Raw genomic sequence first — 15,840 nt, forward strand, 5'->3', positions numbered from 1 at the left:
TCGTGATTGCACGCTCGGGCCAACGATATCGAACATAGCGCGATGTGTGAGGCAGGCCTGTTGTGCGTGTGGGGTGGAGTCTGCAGGTGATGGTGAAAGGAGGGTTACCCAAAGGTGACAAAGGTGGCACACCACGGCATGTACAAGATGTGTTCATGTGACTGCTTATGCCAACGCCATGACCACACAGAGGAGGACCTGCAAATGGGCCACGAACAGCAGTGCGTAAAAAAGTGTCGCGTAGCCGTCCTTTTTCTTCCGGTGTATGGCGACAGAGCTGGCACCCTGCTGGTGCTATGGTGTTCCGAGAGTGACTGGCTGCCGTTGACCCAGAAAGTTACTGGTGCTTTTGAGCCCTCCCCATATGGGTCAGGAGTGGGGAAAATATTTTTTATTAGTGGCATGCTCACGCGCACACACATACACTTGCAGAAAAATAAAAACAAAAGTATGCCTGTTGGTGTAAAATAAAACCCCTAAAATACGCTGCAGAATGGTAATATATTTTAATAGCAACAAAAGACAGTAATCTTTGTGTTTTTTTTTTCCCCTAATTGCTCTGCTCTGACCATTGCCTTCTAACTGGTATTGCAGGACAACAGCGAGGAGGCAATGCCAATGAGCTTTCCGACTGATGCGCTTTCGCCTGGGAAATACTGTGCAGAGGTAAGGAGGTTCCTCATTTTGTTTGCGCTCTTCACTACAGTCTACTGTGATGGGGCATTCTTCTTGCAGGGATCAAGTAGATGCAGCTAGCATAGGACCTGGTTAATAAAAGGGACATAGGAGGGGCCTTTCCCCTGTAGTTAGACTGATGATGATGGCATTCACCTTTTGAGGATTTCAGTTTGTTATTGGAGGGTGTTTTTTATTTGGGATTTAATGATTAGGAAAAGCCAAGTTCACTTACTACGGTCTACAAACTCGAGCACAGCATAAAATTCATGAAACGTGCTGTGCATTTCCATTGCACGAATAACATTTTTGTGTCGAGATGGGGCGTTAATTTAGTTAAAAAATGAGGAGCGTTTTGGACCTCTGTATGAGGAAGGAGAGAAAAAGGTTTGTATTTTTGTGTGCGAGTCGACTCTGCTAACAAAATTTACAACTGCACATCGTTTGGCCTGCTTGCTCCGGCAGTTGCTTTCCAGGTCAAGCACCATGAATGATGTGAGAGCAAGCGTGTGGTAACCTTTGAAGTGCTTGTCATACTGGAATCCGAAACTGTAGCTGGGGCCATTGGCGTTTCTGTTACCAGCTTTCCAGGCTCGTTTGCAAGTTTGCACATGAGCCTGGAAAAAGGGAGGAAGCTACAGGGTTTGTCTTTGAGTGGTGCGACTGTCAGCCTACATTTGGAGTAAACTTTCCTTTGACCATCTAGCTGTGAGATTCGGGGGCGCCGGCTTATATTCAGAGCTGAGTTATTTTGAAAATATTCAATAGCTGTAACTGCTGACTAACCGTAAGCCCAGAACTTCTTTCTGTCACTCCTACTTTGCATGTCCCGTTCAGGGTCTGGTTCATTGAGCATTATCTTGGCTTTTTGAGCTGTTAGAGAGATGACGAAGAGTGGTACTATTCAAGAGGAGGGAAGGCACTGAAGGCTTCTCGCCCATTCCCCACCTCTCCTCTAGGTGGTGTCGCCCTCGGGGAACTCCATGTCAGAGTCGCCAGCTGAAATCAAGAAAGAATCAGGTACGTGTTGCAGGCTGACAGCCTCCTGTGACTTTATGGTGCGCTACTTGTATAATGCACAAGTTGAGTGATGGTGGTGTCTTTGATGTGATTTTGATTGGTGCATTGTTTTCTTCTTTCTTTACTCTGGTAACCAGGCCTTTGGTGGTAAGTACAAGTAGATTTGGTGTCACATTTGGGCTCTAGAGCCTCATAGGTGGTAGGTCATGTTACTGCATGCTGTTTGTTGGCATAGGGTTGACTTTTGTGAATGCACTGCCCTCGATTTAAGTGCATGATTTATGAGGCCTACGTTTGAATGCTGCTTGCAATGGTGTGCCTGCAGTTCCGAGTATTTAATTGTTCCCGACTCTTGGTGACAAAATGTCTGGATTGCTTGAGTGTGCGAAGGACAGGCAGTGAAAGACGCTGCTCAGAGTATTGGTACTGTGAAAAACGAAGATTTATTGTGGGGACAAAAAAAAAAACGAGAATGAGTGCGAGTACTTAGTAGTCATAAACAACCTACTTCGACTTCCAAAAAAAATTTGAGCCCATTGGCTTTCAATTGATTTTGGCTGTCTTTTTGGAAGTTATTCGGAGCAATGTTTTTCTTTGATTGGGCGACAAGAATGCATTTGCTAGCATAGTCCAACCTGCATTCTGCTGCTCATCTGTACAGGAGTCGTCTGATGTGTTTGGGATTGCTGACATAGGTGGCTCAAGTTAAATTTCATGAAATGAACTACAAAGGTAGAAATGAAGAACCTGCAGAGTAGCTTGCAACAGACTATCTCTTTTCTTTTTCCAAAACATGACATTGTTTGCACCTCTGACTGTAGCTGCAAAAGCTATACACGGTGCTATTGGACGACAGCGACGGACTTTTTGAAACCAAGTTTCGTTTCCACAGGGTTAGATCCAATCCGTACTAATCCATCTGTGCAGCCACTGTCACATCCATGAAATTCTCGCGCAAATGAAAAATTTTGTCCCAACGACAATTTTTCTTTTCCTTATTATGGGGTTCGGCATTTTGTAATTTTTTGCACTGTGCATGTAACAAGCGTATTGTGATCTGCGGTTATTAGGGGTGCGCGAATATTTTAACAACCGAATGCGGATTGAATAGAAAGTTCTGCAGTTAATTCAGTTCTCAAATCGAATACACAGTAGTCGGGCAAATGAATATTCTGTATATTTTGCAATGGACGCTGTGCTCGCGCAGGGTTGATGCGAGGGCTGCCGCCCGTTCCCTTCTCCCGATGGTTTTGCGATGATGCGACACACGTGTGGGCCGCTGCATGGGTGGACATGAATCCTCAATGGCACAATCCTGGTAGCACCGTTTTGACACAACCTCGGTCACGAATTGCCCTACAAAAAAATCCCCACTCAGAGCTGTAAGATCGATGCGGGGCACAGGTCACGAAGAATAGCGACGAGAAAAATGGTGCGTGAAAGGGACTTAAGCACGCCGCCACTTGGAAACTGTAGTGAACAGCAACAAGATGTCACACGTGCTGTGCACGTATGGCGCTGCGGAACCCAGGTTTGTCTGATCACTGCGTGTCTCGGCAAAATGGTTCATTGCATAAAAAAGGCCATCTGGAAGCATGGTACTTTCCTGTCTGTAGCAGCTGCTTTTTTCTTTTTTTCTTTTGCCGTGAGAATTTACGACCACCTTGGGACATTTTTGAATAAACTTGCTACTGTTTGAAACTTGATTCAATATTCAGATTTTTTTTTTTTTTTTTGTTGATCAGTTTGATATCCAGTTCGAGAGTTGTTGTTTGGCAGTTGCGTATTCCTTGTTGTTAGAGCTCTAAGCTCTGAAACGAGGCCATTCACTGCACGTAATAGTCACTGTGATGAATAGGTAAATGGTATAATGTTTAGGGGAACTGTCCAAAGTGAAGTAAATTTTGATATTAAGCGAGCAAATAAGATAAAAAGAAATAAAAAGGAGCTCTGCAGATCTTCGAGGGCAGCTTCAGCAGAAAAGCATTGAACCTGTTCTCCCCCATCCCAAAAGCTTGTATTTCCTATGAGCCCTAGCACACTTGGCCATTGAGCCTAGGTTCTGTCCACCTGGAACCACCATATTCCGCAAGCAGGCACAAATTTCGCGATGGTGATGGTGATGATGAGAAAATTTCCTGATTTCTTTTCCTTTGGCTCTGTTACCTCCTTGGAATCTCCTCCATTATTTACCATTACTTCGACACTGTTCCTTGCTGGTACTGGCTTTTATCGGAACAACAGCCAGCATAACTTTACCATCTTTCTTTCTTTCTTTTTTTTCCGATCCATTCCAATGCTTGTCAGCTGGACTAATTTCTAATTTTGTTCTGCCATTTGTATGAATCGTGATAAAACAGACAGCAAGAGCAGCAAGAGAGAGATATTCACAAAGAGTGACATTTGTTTCTGCTGACGGTAATTTACAGTTGAGCCAAGCTGTGACAGGCACTGAAGCTTTATTTGGGAAAGACGATAGGGACGTAACCTTTAGCTGTGCAAACAGGGAGCACGCATCACTGATGATAATTCACGCATGTGACGTCCATTTTAGCGTAGCTCCTAATTTGATGTATTTAGACTTGGAACACTACTGGACACCTGGGAAAAGGGAACCAAGGTGGTGTTTTTAGTGTGTTAACGGTGTTTTCTTTGCCGATTGCTTGCAGACGTTAATTGCGAATTGTCGTGCCCTCGCTTTGCAGGAGCAGGTGGTGTCATCCAACCAAACTGCCGTTCGTGGAATGCCACGGTCATTGTTATAGGTTCCTACACTCTGTGAGTACTGGTGCTTCTCATCGTCTTCGAGCTGGACGCTATGGCTCTGTCCTCTGTCTTCTTTTAAGCACACGTCCAAGAGTCCAGAGCAGAAGCAGAGGCAGTCCTTATGTGGGAAAAAATGTTCGTCGTCTGCTTCAAGGCTGTAGAAAGAGAAGACATTGATGGGGCTGAAGGGGCTGTTTAGAAGACATTGATGGGGCTGGCTGTTAACAAGTGACACAGGTTAGACTGGGGCAGAAAAAAAAGAGTGAGGAGTACAACTGGAAGTAGGCCTAGTTGGTTTCGTGAATATCCATTTTGAAGACGTCTGCTCGGCAAATGAGCACTGCAGATACATGGGTTTCACATCAGCTTGATGTGGTCTTAGTGGGGCCTTAACTGGCATGTTTGCGCTCTAAATATTTGTTTTTGCAACATCAGTCTGATAAGTCTCGAGTGCTGTAGTCTGGAAGTCCCTGGAGTACACAGAGTGCTGTACAGGGGCCACCATTTTTGTTAAAAAGCAGGGCATGCAAAAAAAAAAAGGCAGGGCACCTAGAGTTGCGCTGGCAAGTTGTGGAGAGAGGGTGTGAGAGGGCTCCAAGACATCAGGACTGTTTTAAGGCTAAACCTAAACAAGAGAGGAGCACCAAAGAGTAGGAGCCTAGAGTGTACAATGCTGGCGTGTGGGACAGTTTCGCATAACTGTCTAGGACCCCAAGATATTAATTAGGATAAGGTGCTAGCATGTTCTCCTGACTGGAAGCCAGCTTACATCTGTGAGGGAGAAAGAAAGGTGTGTAAGCACGTGTGGTTAACACGCAGTACACTGCATTTGCACGAATGTACTGTTTTTTTTTTCTTAGTACGTATGTTTCAAAACCCGTCTCATTATATACTGATAGCAGTGAAATAGCGCAAATTTTTTTCTTCTTTGCTGCTGTATGGAATAGCTGAGCAACCTATGAACCCCGAAATGTAGCACTAGCTATTGAAAAAGAGGAGGTGAAAAAAGAGTTGAGTGCAGTAAGATGATTATGGCGTTAAGAGTGGCTTATGTTGTGTGGTTGTTGTGGTCTAGAATGTCATGCATATTTCGGAATTGCCACCTTTGAAATAGCGTCAACAAATCCAAATCATTTATAATCAGCATTTTCTCATTTTGCAAAAAGAAAAAAAAAATACTACGACGAGAACAAAACTGTTACTTTGACACAGTTCCTGCCCGTTTCTTGGTACGGGCAGCAGGCAGATGGGAACTTGTGTACAAAAAAAAGATTTACGATACCAACAAATCACATACGCACTCAAACACATCACATACCTGTATTTCTGCAAGCCGTGCCTGCTTTTTTCAAGCCCTCACTGCCCCGGCTGCAGGTGGCTTGAACCAACTGCGGTTAGACTATAATCGTGATGCATGTTTCTTTCTTGAGAGGTCATGACGCCTTCCCTTGCGTTGTAATCATGGTCACGTTACATAGGTGTAAGTGTGTGGCATTTAACTGGTGACCTGGTAATGTCACCCAAGGAAAAGCTTATCATTGGTTACTGCACTTCCCTGATTTATACAGTATGCGTTGAAATCCAGAAAAGTAAGATGTGCAACTTCTCGATTTAAGTGGTAATTTTTCTGTCTTCTGCCTTTATTGCATGCATAAACCAAAATTAGAAAGAAAATGGAAACTGAGATGAATGTTGCGCGAATCCTAAACTCTCAGGCACTCAAGCATAAATATGCATCGAGGAAACGTGAGCGGATGAAGACAGTACTCTGGAGTACAATATGTACTCGCTTCAAGTGTCCTCTCACCGGTAGACATCATGTCGAAACTTGTTAACCACACTGTGTCAAGTACGTTAGTTAATGGCGATTGGCGTTTACAGCTTGCTTGAGGAAGCATTCCGAGACTTGGAATGGGTGCAGTTAGGGATAAGGGTAGATTGAGAATACCTCAGTAATCTGCAATTCGCTGATGACATTGCCTTGCTAAATAACTCAGGGGATGAACTGCAAAGAATGATTGATGACCTAGATAGGAAAAGCAGAAAAGTAGGCCTAAAAATCAGTATGCAGAAGACTGAGGTAATGTTCGACAGCCTCGGGAAGGAACAGCAGTTCACAATAGGTAGTGAAGCACTGGAAGTAGTAGGCAAATATGTCTACTTAGGACAGGTAGTAAGCGCAGATTCGGACCATGAAAGGGAAATAACAAGGAGAATAAGATAGAGATGGAATGCATTTGGCAAGTACTCACCGATTATGACTAGCAGCTTACCAGTATCACTTGAAAGGAAAGTATATAACAGCTACATCTTACCAGTACTCGCCTATGGGGCTAAGACATGAAGGTTAACAAAAAGGGCTCAACTTAAACTGAAGACAACGCATAGAGCTATGGAACGGAAAATATAGTAGGTGTAACGTTAAGAGATAGGAAGCACACGGAGTGGGTCAGAGAAATAACTCAAGTTACTGACATTCTAGTGTAAATAAAAAAGAAATGGGCATGGGCAGGACATGTAGTGTGAAGAGAGGATAACCGCTGGTCGCTTAGGGTAACAAATTGGATTCCAAGGGACGGAACGAGTAGCAGGGGTTGGAAGAAAGTCAGGTGGTTGGATGAGGTTAAGAAGTTTGCAGGGGTCAACTGGATGCAGCTAGCACAGGACATTGAAGTCCATTGAAGTGCATTGAAGTCCAGCTTGATCTGTTGGCCGCAGGGGCACGATCAACGCCTCTGTGAGCGTGTTCAAAAACAGCACGCCTGGCTGCCAAGAGCTGCGGGTGGGCCTGTGGGAGGTGATGAGTGGGGCTGAGTCAACCCAGGATCACTCGTGCAACGTGGACATCTTGTTCGCGGGCGAGGAGACCAAGCTCATGAAGGTATGTTTCCGTCGCTTTGCCCTCGACATCTCACCCTGGATTTGATAGTGGACCATGTGGGACTGTACGTTGATAATTCTTCGCTTGCATGTTTCTCACCAAGTGTGCCAGAGAAATCACTTGTATACAGCTGCCAGCCATCTGGCGCATAACAGGCAATTTTTATTTTGCAATTAACTAGTTAGCTTTAAATAAGAAAAATTATCTTAAGTACTAACTATTGCGTTTAGACAACAAATGTGATTTGCAGAGTTGCAGAGCACCTTCTGAAACCCCCATTCCATTTATTTCTGATAAAGAAAGCCTCACGTGTATCGTTTTTTTAAACTCTAACGAAAGCCCTCCGAATACAAAAAATATCACGCGACTGGCGCATTTGTGCAAAATCAGCTGCACCCTTGGCCCCACGACCCTGTTGCAGCGGCAGGCTGATATGTTTGCAGTGTTTTCTTTGTCCACTTCAGGCAGTCGGCGTATGTGACGGTGCAAGTCGCAGCTAGCTCACCGCTTTGGCAGAAACCATTGCCAACATATCAGCCTACTGTTGAGACTGGGCTGTCCAGTCATGGCCGCAGCTAATTTCGTTCACTCAAACCACGGTTGAGAGCACCACAATCATAACGCATGAATGCGTTAGTCATGTGATATTTTTAGTTTGAAAAAAGATACACGTGAGGGTTTCTTTATCGGAAATAAATGGAATGGTGGTTTCAGAGGTGGTCTCCAACTTTTCAAATCACATTTATTGTCTAAAGGCAATACTTAGTAGATTACAAAATGATCTTAATTACTAATTAGTTAATTGCAAAATAAAGAAATGCCTGTAGTGCGTCAGATGGCTGGCAGCTGTACACAGGTGGTTTCCCTGGCCTATGTCAAATGTTTTATTTTTTAACCCTTGGCTTGGACACCCTCTATATATATTTCAAAGTTGTAGTGTACGCTCTTTGCTGACAAAATCAAACAAAACTAGACTAGAAAAAAAAAATGCGCCAGTGTATAATTACAACCAGCATAACATAATGCAATGTGTAATGGGGGAACCTAACACTGAGAAAGGAAAGAAAAAATGAAAGGAACTTCTGAAATGTGATGAAGCCTTATGAGCAGGTTCAGAATTGTTGCAGGGAAGGTGAAGGTACCCTGCAACATGTGGATTATTAGCAAATGGTGAAGTGCAGACAAGTGACTGCACTTTTGCTATCTGTACTTGTAATTGTAAATGCAGGTACACACTCGGTAACAGGAGGTGGTGAAGCATGGTTGTCTATCAGCAACCTGATGCTGATACTGAAGAGCTGCGCTATGGTTTATTTTTACGAGCCTCCACTGGGCAGGTTTGATGAATCCAGATAAACCTCATTGGGCAAAGATGCTGTGGGCATACCCGCAGGACATGACCCAAGTATCTTTTTGATGCACACGCACAAGCTGACAAGCCACTTGCTTTTTAGATAAGATTGTTGTCACCACCACAAATTTGGCGGCAAAAGAAGGTTATCATGACAGCAAGTATCATGCATTGTAAGGGCACTTAAAGGTGTGTGTGTGTGTTCTGCATGACAGAGAGGCCTGGAGACAAGTTAATGTATGCAAGAATATGCAAGAAAAAATGTAAGCAGGAATATGTCCAAGTCAGCCTAATGCAGTGGCATTCTGTGTCTGTCAAAGTTGTTGAAAATGATTCTCAGTAGCCCTCTTCCACTCTGTCTTAATCATTTCTCTATGTTAGCCTGGGAACTACTAAGACTGTCGGAGGCAAGCAGGTAATCGCCCGTAACCACCAAAAGAATTCAGATTGGTGATTATGGCTACTAGTGAAAAAATACAGCGCTAGCTGGCAGGTGTCCTCCAGAGAGAGTTGAAGAAAACCGCTGTTCCCAGAAGTGCGCATATTTCATTTTTCAAGGTGGTGCTGTTTGTGTCGAGTGCTGTGTAGCCTTCATTGTTCACTAAAGGAGTTTAGAAGAAAGGGTTGCCGGATGGATGGTTTTTATTTGTGCACTTCTTTACCGATATTATAGTCGGCAGCTGATCTTTTTCTCGGATTTGGCGGTACCCCAAGAATGGCCCGGATAATCGCGCATTCCAAAAACATTCCTAAACTTCAAAAATAGCCACTTCAATGAAAAAAATTCAGCTTGGAAATTTGCGAGTGTCAGTTTTAAATGGTATTTGTGTGAGAGCCATGCTTTTATCGCACCCTCGTCAGATTTCATGGCGCCAACAGCAAAACGTGCAGAGCAGCCATCAGTCATGACGCATACCATGTCACAATCTGGTTCCACACCATAGCACTTCACAATTCTGCGCACCTCAGAACTTTTTACTGGTTATGGTTGCAAAGACTGATAGAAGGAGTTCGAGGGAAGAAAGAGTGGATCCGCGAGCCTCCGCCTGCCCCCCATTCCCCATGTGCAAGGCGGTAACAGGAGTGGGAACAGTAAGGTGGAGGAAATGCCAAGTTTATCGTCGCCAATCTAAGTGAATCTAGCGTAATCCAACATCGCGCCTTCCACAATGATGACGACACTGAAATATTCGGCTGTCTATGGCAGCGATGTTTGTTTCCGTCTACGTTAGGTCAAAGAAATCAAACTTTCAAGCTACACAGATACTTGCTGGCATCGGTTTTAGTCTCAATAATCAAAGCTTTTGAGTCCGCAAGGTCTGAAATATTGGTTGTGAAGCTGTTCACGTTTCTAAGAGGTGCCCAATGGCTCCTAAGTGAAGTCAGAATTCCAAAAATTAAATGGCAGATGTTGTTCTCAAGTAAGCCAAACATTATTTCATAGACGGCAATTTAATCCCATTGTGTTGCCTCAGAATTGTGCATTAGGGTGCATTGATTTTTTTCACATTGAAACAAATGTGGTTCAAGTGTGTAGGACCCTATATACTAATGCCAGATATATTGTCTAGTTGTAGTAGAGTGTGCCGGCTCCATTGAAATATGAAAGAAAAAAAAACTTACTTCACTGAACCGAGAAGTTGAAAGGATTCTGGCACGTTAAATGCCGGTTCCATTCTGCCCTGTTGGGGTTTGCCCCATTTGTTACTGGCTTCTCGGTAGATGACCTGCACAGAGTTTGAAATGAGGTTGACAAATGGATCACTCTGTTCTTTCCCATGCAGAACTCTTCCGTGGATATGCTGTTTGAGAACCTGACCGCTGGGAACTACTGTGTTCGGGTAAGTGCACTGTCGCATTTTCAATGCGCACTGTGTTGCATTAAAGTTTCCGATCCTTGGCTGATGGCCACATCATGTTTGTGTGGTCCTTACAAGAACTATTTGTGGTGGTGTATATTGTACTTCAACTTGATGCATTGTTCTTGGTTAGCATTCCTGCTTTTGCATTTTAAATGAGATGATAGTTTGGGTTTGTACTCTACCTCATCAATTTCTTTCAGCAGAGTGGAGGCTATGAGCTCTTTTCAGTTGTTCATGAGGAGCGTTAAGCGTGCTCCTTTGCCGTCTGCATGTCGTCTGCTCATGGTGTGGGCAGATGTGGTTGTAAAAGAGTAATAATAGGTACAGTCTGAATACCAAACCTCAAAAAAAACATTCGTAAACCTTAGAATAGACTTTTGAGTAATGTAACGCTGTTTGTCACATCCGTGCTTTTAGTTCATCGTACACAAACGAATGTGCAGCAACATCAGCCTAGTGGTGCCATCTGGTTTTCCAAACTGCAATCATTTTGTCACCAAATTGGCTTTCTTCTTTAGGCTTGGGCGAGTCAAAGTCATTGCCCAAAATAAAAAATAAAGGCAATTTGATGCTCATGAATGTTGCTGTTGGTGAGATGAGGCCGAATGAATGCCGGATGCACCATGTATGACCAACGAATAAACCAAAAAACCCAGTAACAGTGACGAGTTGACTCCGAAGCAAGATGGCTTAGCTGTTTCGAAGTACTCCACCATGTAGAAAAAATGATTTCAGCATACGCAAGAGTCGCGAACGCGAAAGTCTGGAAATAGCATTTGTTGATCGAGTTTAGGTTAATGTTCGATTTGGAGTAGCATTTCATAATTACATGCTTTAATTTAAAGCATGGCATCCCATATGCTTTATGTCCACATTATACTAGCATTACATTCCGCAGCGTCAGACCGTTGCCTCTGCACTAATTGTAGCTTTTGTATTGCAAGGATAAAATATAGAAGTGGAGAAAGAAAATGTCTCATTTTGCAAGCGTACAGTGCCTGTTTGGCAAACGGGCCTTGCTGTCTCCTGCACAAGCCTTCATTGGCACCGTGGAAAGTGGTTTGGGTAGATTTATGGATTCACTTTACAGACGCTTGGGCAAGTACAAAAGAAATGCAACCCAAAGAAACAATACAAAGAAAACAATACAAACAGTACAAAATACATATACAAACAATAACAGTACAATACAAATACAAACAAAACACAATACAATATACAAACAATACAAACAATAAAACACTACAAACAAGAAAACAATACAAAATAAATGCAATATTTTATTATGAATTGAACCCTTTCGGTGCTGTCTTGTGAGGAAAGGCTGGCCATTAATGTGTCAGCAATAATCTACTTCACAGATTGTATTTGCTTCGCTCTGTACGTTGGTTGCAAAGGGCAATGTCTTTTTTTTTCTCTAATCTACTATGGGAAACCTGTCAGCAAGGGTTTAGTGTCCTTTGAGGGGCGCTAGCACACACAATAACACAAAAGTTTTATAAAGCTCATGCCTAAGTGTGTGCCTTGCTTTTGAGGAACCGTGACCTACCACTCGTGGAAGTAGTGCATATCGTTTCTTCAGAGACATAACTTGGCAGCAAATGCTCACTGTGTAGAGGAAAATTTACTTTCATTTACGCCTTGGCTGCATTGATCACTTGGTTATACCTTAAGCAACCTTCAGCGTTTTAGCCCGTATTTTCATCATTCATCACCATCATTCTTGCTTACTGTTTGCTGTGCCAAGGTATACAGAAATGGGCCGCTTCCACCGATTGGAAAAATAATGTTCTTAAAGAAAGAAGAAAGTACAGCTGCTGCAATATGTGGCACTGTGGATTTGAGGCTTTTCATTGCGCCTGAAGAAGCTTGGTTAGGTTTGGTTTGCTTTCTAGTGTTTGACGTCCTAAAGTAGCAGATGCTATGGGGAATGCAATAATTATTGATAATTATACATGAGGTGGGACAGACTCATGTTTGATTGGTGGGCTGTTTGATACATAGGCTTGTATAGAGCTTGGCTGGATCAAGTCATGCAATTAGAATCATTCAAAAACTTGAAATTGTTGAAGTTTGAATAATGAGGTTTCACTTTCTCGGAATTTGTTCATTATGCCAGATAAAAGTGTTGTGCTGTGGCATTCCTTGGTCGTCATTAGTTCTAGTGACCATTGCTCACTTGTACGCAATGTCAGAGCCAAATGGAATTTCATGTACACTGGCTGTTACAGTTAAAGTGGAATGAGTCCAAGGAATTGCACTTTCATCGTGCGCAGGTGACTCCCGTGTGTGATCCATATGAGGACTGCCTCACTCTCACGTCCAAAGTGATAGAGCTGCCCGCAGGTGAGCACTTCGATATGTCACTGTTGTGATGCTCGTCTCTGTGTAGTGCGAGCGCATTTGTGTGAGGTTTGATTGCGCGGGTATTTCAAATTCACTGTCAAAGGCACTTTCAAGGTTGTCACTGGGTCTTTAGAAGTGCGAAAGTCAGTCCTGCAACCTGGTGGGGGAAGCTTGGCACAAGTGACAGTGGGTTTGCCCGAAAACGAGAGCTTCTCTTACAAGTGAATGCACTCTCCGCCTCTCGGGGTGCCTTTGCATTGTGTGGAGTGCGACTGCAGTGTGCAGAATAGGTCATGTTACAGAAGAAGCCAGGATTTCCGATCCAATCCAATTCTTGAGGTGAACAATGGTCCTGGAAAAAGACTCCAGCTCCTAACTCAGTGTGTGAAATGTAGAAAATGTAATTTGCTTCCTACTTTTCATGGCAGCAGCAGCAGCAAGGGTGGTGCAATGAAAGAAGACGGGGAAAAAAAAAAGACTGGAAGAAGGATGTCATTTGGGACTGTGAACAATCACTGACAGAATAGCAAGCTTTAGACTCTAGGTTTATACCATGAAGGCAATAAAGGGTTCTCATGATGTTGGAAAGATCATCATCATCATCATCATCATCAGCCTGATTATACCCACTGCAGGGCGAAGGCCTCTCCCATATCTCTCCACTTAACCCGGTTCTGTGCTAGCTGCATCCACTTGACCCCTGCGAACTTCTTAATCTCATCCGCCCACCTAACTTTCTGCCGCCCCCTGCTACGCTTTCCTTCCCTTGGAATCCAGTTTGTTACCCTCAGCGACCATCGGTTATCCTCTCTTCGCACTACATGTCCTGCCCATGTCCATTTCTTCTTCTTAATTTCCACTAGAATGTCGTTAACTTGAGTTATTTCTCTGACCCACTCTGCACGCTTTCTATCTCTTAATGTTACCCCTACCATTTTTCGTTCCATAGCCCTCTGGGTTGTCCTCAACTTAAGTAGAACTCTCTTGGTTAGCCTCCACGTTTCAGCCCCATAGGTGAGTACAGGCAAGATGCAACTGTTGTATACTTTCCTCTTGAGCGATACCGGTAAGTTGCTAGTCATAATCTGCGAGTGCTTGCCAAATGCGCTCCATCCCAATCTTATTCTTCTTGTTATTTCCTTTTCATGATCCGGATCTGCGGTTACTACCTGTCCTAAGTAGATATATTCGCCTACTACTTCCAGTATTTCGCTACCTAATGTAAACTCCTGTTCCTTCCCGAGGCTGTTGAACATTACCTTAGTCTTCTGCATATTGATTTTCAAGCCTACCTTTCTACTTTTCCTGTCTAGGTCATCAATCATTATTTGCAGTTCATCTCCCGAGTTGCTTAGCAAGGCAATGTCATCAGCAAATCGCAGATTACTGAGGTATTCTCCATCTACCCTTATCCCTAACTGCTCCCATTCCAAGTCTCTGAATACTTCCTCTAAACAAGCTGTGAATAGTACTGGGGAGATTGTGTCTCCTTGCCTAACACCTTTCTTTATGGGAATTTTGTTGCTTTCTTTATTTAGAACTATGGTTGCTGTGCAGCCACTATATATATCTTCCAGCACTTTCACGTACGGCTCGTCTACCCCCTGATTTCGCAATGCCTGCATCACCGCCGAGGTTTCAACTGAGTCAAATGCTTTTTCGTAATCAATGAATGCTATGTATAAGGGCTGGTTATATTCCGAGCATTTTTCTATCACCTGATTGATGGTATGGATATGATCGATAGTAGAGTACCGTTTCCGAAACCCTGCTTGATCCTTTGCTTGATTGCAGTCTAAGGTTGTCCTGATTCTATTAGCGATTACCTTAGTAAATACCTTATACGTAACAGACAGTAAGCTGATTGGTCTGTAATTTTTAAGGTCCTTAGAGTCCCCTTTCTTGTGAATGAGGATAATGTTTGCATTCTTCCATGCTTCCGGTACCGTCGATGACACCAGGCACTGCGTATACAGGGTGGCCAGTTTTTCTAGCACGATATCCCCCCCGTCCTTCAGCAAATCTGTAGTTATCTGATCCTCTCCAGCTGATTTCCCCCTTTTCATAGTTTCTAGTGCTTTCTTGACCTCGTCCTTCGTCACTGGTGGAACGTCTGACTGTTTTTCCCTACCGCCAATCTCATTACGGTCCTGACTACTTTGGCTACTGTAGAGATCTGTATAGAACTCCTCGGCTACTTTGACTATCTTGTCCATATTAGTGATGACGTTGCCCGCCTTGTCCCTTATCGCATACATCTGGTTTTTGCCTATGCCCAATTTCTTCTTTACCGCTTTAAGGCTTCCCCCGTTCTTTACTGCATGCTCAATTTTCTCCATGTTATACTTCCTTATATCGGCCACCTTGCGCTTATTGATTATCTTTGATATCTCGGCCAATTCGATCTGGTCTGTTGGATTGGAAGCTTTCATACTCTGCCGTTTCTTAATCAAATCTTTCGTCTCCTTAGACAGCTTACCGGTATCCTCTCTAACTATCCTACCGCCTACTTCTACCGCGCACTCAGTAATGATATCTCTGAAATTATTGTTCCTTGCCTCTAGGGTAATGTCGCCATCCTCAGTTAGAGCTGAATACCTATTCTGTAGCGAGATCCTGAATTCTTCTGCCCTCCCCCTCACCGCTAATTCGTTGATGGGTTTCTTTCTTACTAATCTATTGCGTTCCTTCTTCAGATTTAGGTTAATTCGGGACCTCACCATCCTGTGGTCACTACATCGAACTTTCCCGATTACCTCTACATCCTGCACAATGGCGGGGGTTGAACACATTATGAAGTCGATTTCATTTTTAGTCTCTCCATTAGGACTTTTCCATGTCCATTTTCGGTTCTTCCTTTTGCTGAAGAAGGTATTCATGATTCGTAAGTTATTGCGCTCTGCAAACTCAACTAGTAACTCCCCTCTGCTATTCCTAGA

General features: G+C 43.5%; 1 protein-coding gene across 8 annotated transcripts in view; it reads left to right on the forward strand.

The window, feature by feature from the left end:
* LOC146178712 (uncharacterized) overlaps nt 1-15,840 on the forward strand; it is a 44,351-nt gene that overhangs the window by 16,510 nt on the left and 12,001 nt on the right. For all 8 annotated transcript variants that reach the window (XM_084578475.1, XM_084578477.1, XM_084578471.1 and 5 more), the window contains 6 exons: nt 595-666; nt 1,635-1,695; nt 4,401-4,473; nt 7,180-7,342; nt 10,478-10,534; nt 12,832-12,901. In XM_084578475.1, coding sequence (XP_084434601.1) covers nt 595-666; nt 1,635-1,695; nt 4,401-4,473; nt 7,180-7,342; nt 10,478-10,534; nt 12,832-12,901 — 496 coding nt within the window. The remainder of the gene's footprint in view (nt 1-594; nt 667-1,634; nt 1,696-4,400; nt 4,474-7,179; nt 7,343-10,477; nt 10,535-12,831; nt 12,902-15,840) is intronic.

This window comes from Amblyomma maculatum, chromosome 9 (assembly GCF_055883805.1).
Source record: "Amblyomma maculatum isolate TAMU_Amacu chromosome 9, ASM5588380v1, whole genome shotgun sequence".
NCBI classification, from domain to species: domain Eukaryota; kingdom Metazoa; phylum Arthropoda; class Arachnida; order Ixodida; family Ixodidae; genus Amblyomma; species Amblyomma maculatum.